At 38.9% G+C, this 7,884-nt stretch overlaps 1 protein-coding gene across 1 annotated transcript; it reads left to right on the top strand.

Moving 5' to 3' along the window:
* The first annotated feature begins 333 nt into the window (after positions 1–333).
* LOC139960443 (uncharacterized) lies at positions 334–6,626 on the top strand. Its single transcript, XM_071958798.1, has 7 exons — positions 334–438; positions 1,135–1,205; positions 1,659–2,501; positions 2,844–3,075; positions 3,948–5,154; positions 5,492–5,718; positions 6,147–6,626. The coding sequence occupies exons 2-5, from the start codon at positions 1,138–1,140 to the stop codon at positions 4,584–4,586; spliced, it is 1,782 nt and encodes a 593-aa protein (XP_071814899.1). The 5' UTR covers positions 334–438; positions 1,135–1,137; the 3' UTR covers positions 4,587–5,154; positions 5,492–5,718; positions 6,147–6,626.
* The last annotated feature ends 1,258 nt before the right edge of the window (positions 6,627–7,884 follow it).

The following is a 7,884-nucleotide window of genomic DNA, read 5'->3' on the forward strand; positions in this document are numbered from 1 at the left end:
TCATACTATGTCCTCGTTACGTCACCATTAATTCGTGATCATGCGCGGGTACATTCCATTATGTAACACACAGTTTAACCTGTATAGTCGGTGCGTGCACTGTATGGAATAACGCGCGTCAACTTTCGCAACGATTTGCGCGGACGTTGGGTCGCACGCGCCCCATCTTCCAGAACAATCTATGGTATAAATATCATATATACAGCACTAACTGTTATAATGAAAAGATAATCATTGCGCATGTATACACATGCGTTGCGTATATATGACGTCACAGAACAGTTTGTATCTGGAAGGTGGTAGTGCCTTAACTACAACGTTGGTGTAGTTAAGTTCAACTTGCTTAGCACCGCGAACACATCGTACTTGCTTTCTTTAGCGAATACAGCGTTTACTTTCCATTTATTGGCTTTCCTAATTCTGATAACTATATTTCTGGTGAGTACATTTATAAATTACGATGTTTGTTCAATTTCATCAAGCATTTACCCTGGAAACATGAATTTCAAGGAAACTTTAATGAGACATAAGACTGCGTAAAGATACAGGGTAGTACTGTATTGTATATTGCTAGAGCACGCTTTGGGTTCTTCCTCTGTTGATACTTCAGTACTAATCTATTTAAATTTATTTTTACATTATGCAACCTGGTATTATTCGCAGTCTGAAGTGACAGATAAATTACATAACATGGCTTGACACAGTTGATCTGATATACTTACGTATCATTTTGATGTTTTATATTGTCAAAACTTGAGTATATTCACATAGACCTATTAGAGCTACTTTCCATACAGAATGACATATAAAGTTGAATTCATTCAATAAATCGAATAGTTTTATACTTGTTTCTTATACTTGTAAACTTTAGTACCGTTTTAAGCTATTATTTAAGAATTAATAGCCTATAACATTTTAGTACTTGTAAAGATCATCGCTAAATGCATCCCTGATAACCGTAGCCATATCAGAGCAATATCTAAATATACGTAATAGACTTGATACATACATAATAAACCTGATATTTAGTCAAGTAAAGCTTTAGGACTATCATAAACAAGAAAATATCTGTTTTATTTCATCGGATTTTTCTTTGATTCATCTCTTTCTCCTTTTTTTGTGGCAACCCCTCAGTTGATGATTATGTCGTCCGGAAATATTAGTACAGATCAACATCAAATACCTCCACAACCGAGGCGTGCAAGGTAAGGTATAGCTTCAACTTAGCAACTTTCAACTGTATTTTTCTATTATTCTGAAACCTTTAATAGCTGACATCAGTACGGTTACGGTACGGATGTATATCTCCAAATGCATATACACAACAGCCACTTCACTTCAGCGGCGTAACTTGGCCAGCGGGGCCGCCCGGTCCCTAAGTACCGAAAACAAAACCCATCCTCAACAGAGAAAGCCTGAGAGTGCCAAATCCGGGCTTCAACATGTGGCGAATATAACTTGTATATTCTCACCAAACTTGACCAAACGATGCTTGGATTTGGGTGATTACAGGATCTCCTTTGGGGACCCATTTGGTTTGTCAACGATGCCCTGTTGCTCCCTTGTAACTTTTACTGTTTACTTTGTCCTTAGTAAATGTGTCAAATACCCAGATTCATATTTTCTCTCCCTCTCTATTCTCTCTTTTTCTCATGCAGACGCACGGTGTGGAGACGGGTCCTATCGACCTTAAACTGCTGCAGTAGCTCTCGTTACGAGGACTCAAGTCTCCCTAAGGATGAGTACACAATGACCCCACAACGATCTCTCCAACGATCAATTCGTCGTCATCGTCCGTCCAAACGAGAACGTCAGCAAACATCCAGCCGCAAGGCTGGAAGGCGCGTGAAGTCAAAATCAAGCCCGCCACCCCACAGTTTTCAATGTAAACTTGATGGAACCGATACGGTTACCACTGCACCGTCTCAGAGAAGAGGTAAGGAACAAACCCGTCGTATCCAGGAGCCTCTCCCGAGTGATCAGTCGGACGCCAAGATAAAATTAAATGGTTCTAATACCATCACCAACTTGCAGAGACGTCTTCACCAACGCCGCAACAACCAAGGAAATGAAGGCAAATGCATTCCATCGTCATCGACAAATGTTCTGCCTAGTCCGATTCGACTAGCCGACAACCATTCCAAAGATCTGAATATCTCCTTGCCCCAAGATACTAATGAGCTAGGCGTTGGTGTTTGCAGAGTGTACAAATGTATTGCGACAACAGTTGCAATGGAGCTGGCTACTCAACGAAAATCGCTTCCATCAATTTGGAGAAAATTACCCACTGAGCAAAAGTTCCAATCATTACCAATTATGTCGGCTATGGAGGTTCGACAATTGGAACTAAAAATGCCTAGTGCTCTAAACACACGAAAAGTTCAACACAGGAACGAGATTGGCGGTGAGATGACCAGAAACGCAAAGATGGGAACTCAAGATGTTCCGACGAGAAAAGGACAGCTTAAAGTACCAGCTGTTGAGAAGAATGGCGGGAAAGGGTAAGATGGCAAAAGATTAATTTGTTTTACAAGCTGAAAGTAGATTCAATTAAATTATAAATTGTTATATTTTACTCATACGATTCAGGATACTGAGTTCAAGTGGAGGGGAGTATTATCTAGGAGATAAGTTAAAGAGGGTAAGAAATCCTCCCAAGTTCAATGTTTTGCCAGACATAATTATGGCAAAATCTCAGGGCTTGTAATAATTCCATAATCCTAATGAGAACAGATCAATTATTAAAAAGGAAACAAGTTTATACTTGTCTCTATGTTGTTTTTATTTTATTTTGGTTTGTAGCTGAAGGCGTAATTTTTCCATATTTCTGTTTACCTCTTCAGACCTCTCCCAACAACTAAAACTGAATCCGAGGAACCTCATTTACTTAGCACTTTATGTGAGTGGATCCCTCGAGGAAACCTTGAGCCAATCTTCAATCGTTACACCAAGCTGCCGAAGACCCTGGGAAGAGGCGCGCACGGGGTCGTCCAATTAATGAAACAGAAAGAGCAAAACAGAATTTGCGCCGTGAAAATCTTCAAGGATCGTCTTACCAAAGACACAGTTTTACAGGTATAGCTCTTTAAGTGATCTGAAGCATGAATAATGCAGATCTGATAGAGTAACATCGCCACCACTCAATCCCCCAATTTCCTATGTTAATCTATCCTACTCCCCTCTCCGTCCCTCCCATCTGCACCCCCCCCCCTCCCCCTCCCACCAATACCACCACACTAAGTCCCACACGTAGTGATCGCGGTAAGATTTAGTCACATTGTCTACAAAACTATTGCTGTCTATCATAATAGGGCCAAAAAGTGTCTAGTTCAAACTTAATCCTACAAACAATATACTTGTCCTCATAGTCTAGAATAGTTTTCTTGTACTCGATTTCTAGTCCTCGTGGATTTCTTTTCGTACTCGTTATTCGAGTCATCTTCCACGTGGCGCAATCACGTATACTTTAAAGGGGATTTAACCCCCCCCCCCCCATGAAACTAGGGGCATCCCCCTCCATACACTGGTTGACAGATTATTACAAACAAAATTCCTAGTAGACAATACATCATATAACATGTATATCCGGTGAAACATTAACAGTAGAAATTATTGGAAATTGGAAAAGCTGCTTTAGCACCATTTTCGGCATCAAACACCATTTTACCAACATTTCCCAAAAGGGAAAAGGGACACGACCTCCACTTTTACACCTCAACCCCTCCCCTCCCCATCCCCCACCCATACCAAAAATGTGGTTGCGCACCTGAGTATTTGCAAGATTATAAGTAGTCGTACTCGCGATTAGAAACAAATATATAGACTACTCTTAAATATCAAAATGAAGCCTAAAGTAATTAAAAATATATAACTGATTTAAACACACGATTTAAATGCTTACAAAATAAATACTTCGTCAGCCCTGATTGTCTTGTTTCACTTTACAGATGATGACGTCAGAAGTTAAAATCCTCTCATCTTTACAAGGTTTAGACTGCGTACCGGTACTTTACGGTTTATCCAAGATTGGTAGCAACTCCGTTCCTTGTATCATCCAAGAATTCATTGGTAATTCTGTCAACTTTGATACGCTGACATTGGATAGGGCTATCAGCACCAACACGTTTACAAAGCGTACAATATATCGCTTAGCATTCAACATCGTAAATGCTGTTAAAGTTATACTTGCGAAGGGAGTACTGCACTGTGATCTTAAACTAGATAACATAATGGTGCTACCTACCACCCTTGAAGCACGTATCCCAAAAATTAAGATAATCGACTTTGGGCAAGCAGTGAGGATCGTAGACAAACCGAGGTTTGAAAGTTTTAACTTACGAGCTCAACAAGAGATTCAAAATACCTCTGTCCACGTAGCACCGGAAGTTATTCAAGGAAAGATGCCATATAACGAGAGTTCTGAGATCTATTCCCTGGGAATGTTATTGTTAGAACTGGGCCGGGGTTTCGGCGGATTCTTAGAAAAGCTAGCTAGAAAATGTACTTTGGACGATTGTACCCAACGACCTAGCATAGAAAGTTTATCTCAGACGCTGGCTTCACGTATAAGAAAGAAGAGATATTGATGATAGAAAATGTTCATCGGGACCGATTATGTGACAAAATATGGGTGATCACATAAATTATTCCACAAGAGACCACTAGTATGATCAAAACAAGTTCCATTTGGGAGAATCGTAAAATTGTCACAAAGATCGTAGGTGATGTATCGTCCATTCTTCGCAATTCTGACGGTATAGGTTACCCGGTGAACTGGGTTACACAGGACTGCAGTTGCAGCTATTTTGTCGGTACAGTTGTTTTATTTGGGAAGCGAAGCAATACGGGAGATATTGAAGTCTTTAAACTTTTCCGTGGTATGACCACGATGGCTACATCAGAATTTATAACTTCAAAAGGAATCATCCCCATAAAAATTGAGAATTTCACCAACAGAGCGAAAATTTATACCTCAGTCAGTTCGACAGACCGTGAAAACAAGTAATTATGGTACGGTTAAGTTTGTTTCCAAGAATCTGCAAATGAAGAACTGTGAAATAGTGAGGGGAGCAGAAACGTATCAAGGTCGGAGCTCATGATGTTGCAGCTTGACTGACTGACTGTCGAATTACCTCGACAGAATCGGGTTAGACGGTAATTGAATATTATACATTTCTTGTATAAGCTACAGCTGGTCCATTCATTGATTGATCAATTGATTCATTCATTTATTGACCGATTGATTGATTGATTATTTCATTGATTCATGCATCCATTCATTCAAATTATTCGGGAGAGTATTCGGGAGAGTATAATCAATTTCCTAGTCCACGGAAGTCATGCTAATCTCCATTCCAACAATATAGGACCCCTCTTGCATTCATCTTGTGCTAAATATTAAACATCCATCGCCTCAGTTAGCAACGACAAACAAGTACATTTGACTTTAAGTGTTTCTTTTTAAGGTCTTATAACGTTCTTTCCTTTACAGATCTCTTTCAAGTGAACGACATTTTCTTTCGGAGAACTTCGTTTAATTTGCACTTGATGTGAATGAATACCTCGCGAAAACCTCCAGCCGATCTTTAATGGTTATTATAATAAATCGAAGACCATGGGAACAGGCCGCATGGGATAGTATAACCACTATAAAGAAAGAAAAAACAGATGCTAGTACAAATCTTCAGGGATCAACTCAACAAACACAAAATGTTTAAGGTAAATCAATTAATATAAGGTAAATTTTAATTGACATACATAAGTTCATAGACGTTTCGAAAGGGTTCCAGCCATCGTTAAACATATTATTGTCCTCTCAATTACCGGTCCTATCCCAATATTTAAATCCAATGTACCTGCGGTCTAAAAGTGCTTCACACACCTCGCCAATGTTTTGTGTTTGTTTGTTTGTTTGTATTTGTTTGTATGTATGCTGGTTTGACTATCTGCATATAATCATATGTAAACATTATTCCTATCAATACCTCTGTCAAAATAAAACAATCAAAGAGTACAATTACTTCTGCACACATGCTGTTGGTGCTTTCACAAACGATTTATCGGGTTATCAGTTTGAAACAAAGCTGCATTATAATTAACTCTGATATTTTATTTATTTATTTATTTATTTGTTTATTTATTTGCAGATCATGACATCAGATATTCACGTCTCTCGCCTTCACAAGTCATATATACTGACTCTTGCTTCCATCAACACAACATAACCATCAACAATAAAATCATGGATTTTTCAACAACCAAAACATTTGGGAAGATGAGAAATAATTACGGAGGAACCTGAGAGCCACAATAAACTTTTAAAAAATGTTACGTAGAAGGTTAATGACCATCAGGACCAAATTACTTAACGGATGATTATCGATGTCAAAAAGAAAATCTTACTTGATCCCCAAGATCAGGCACTGTTTATAATCCAGAGTGACTTAAAGTATGTTAGTATATGACATACATACAGCGACAGAACACACATGAATGTCTGCACGGAGAAATGCGATCACGTGGTTTACGTCTGTTGTGAGAAGAAAGACGAAAGGTAAAAAGATGACAGCGAATCCACGGCGTTAAGATTGCTGAACTGACATCCGCATGTATACAAAAAGTTCATGAGCGGTTATATCCTACCATTAAAATGGTCTTTGATAACCAAATAAATGAATTTGTCGTCGTGAATTGAAGCATTATCTGGTCTTTTTTGTTTGTTTTGTGTTGTTGAGTAATTCCATTTCTTTACTGAATATTCAATAATTGTATTTCATGCGTTTTAACTGTTAGAAACAGGGCCTATGAACGCAAAGTATTATGCATAAAGAATAGATCTAATGACGGTTGTAAGACAGTTATTCCTTTCAACGTCTTTGTCGAGTTTTTCTTGATTGAAAAGAAATGCTTTTGTGAAAAACAATGTCTGAGAGCAGTAATATTCCAAAGTCTAGGTGTGGCAAGAAAGTGACTTCCACTCATTTCCTGTTTCAGAGAAGGAGAGAGATGGATCGAGGAATGTGGGTAGTACTGAATTCCGGTGAAAGATACTCACTCTCTCATTATTTATGTAAAATACTGTTTGATAACTTAAAATATATCGCTGTAAAAAAGAAATGGTAATAAGTCATTTCAACCAAATTAAACAATAAAAGAAGATCAGTCTTTATAAAACATATTTACCTTAGAAAAATGAGTTATGAATTGAGAATTATAGCAATCCTAAGTGGGTACAAAAAGGGCATCGGCTGGGTGTTCTAATGGCTCCGTATGACATTCAAAAATGAAAATGGTCCTGTTTCATGAATTTCGCCGTATGAGAAGTTTGTAGTTTTGGTGGTTCAACTAACACTAACAGCATATTCTGTATTATTTCGTCATTGGTTTCTGTTTGATACTGGCTTCGTTGTAGTATAGGCAGTGGCGGAGCGTCCATACAGTCATGGGGCGGATGCCCCCCCCCCCCCCCGACGGACTCAAATGGACTGCTGGCGCCCTTTTCAGCTTTTACCACTTTTTACTTATTCGCGATTATTGATTTTTTTTATTGCGCTCTCATCTACATACTGACATTTGTCACATTTTTGGCGATGACACCTATTTATTCTTCATTTATCTGCAAATTAGCAAGGCCAGGAAAGGGTCGTTTGCGGCGATCTAGGGTGTATCTTTACTCAAAAAAAATTCTGTACGCTCCGCGCCAACCTGTGGTGGCGCTCCGCTTAGATAGTGTCGAAAGCGCCCCTTCAGACCATTCTCGCCCCCTCTGACCAATACCCCTAGCTCCGCCACTGAGTATAGGTGGCCTTATGATCGAAATTTAGGAATGGATTGCTTGAAAATAAGGAAGGATAGCTCAAAAGTTAAGAAACTTTGTCCGAATAA

This window comes from Apostichopus japonicus, chromosome 19 (genome assembly GCF_037975245.1).
Source record: "Apostichopus japonicus isolate 1M-3 chromosome 19, ASM3797524v1, whole genome shotgun sequence".
NCBI lineage: Eukaryota > Metazoa > Echinodermata > Holothuroidea > Aspidochirotida > Stichopodidae > Apostichopus > Apostichopus japonicus.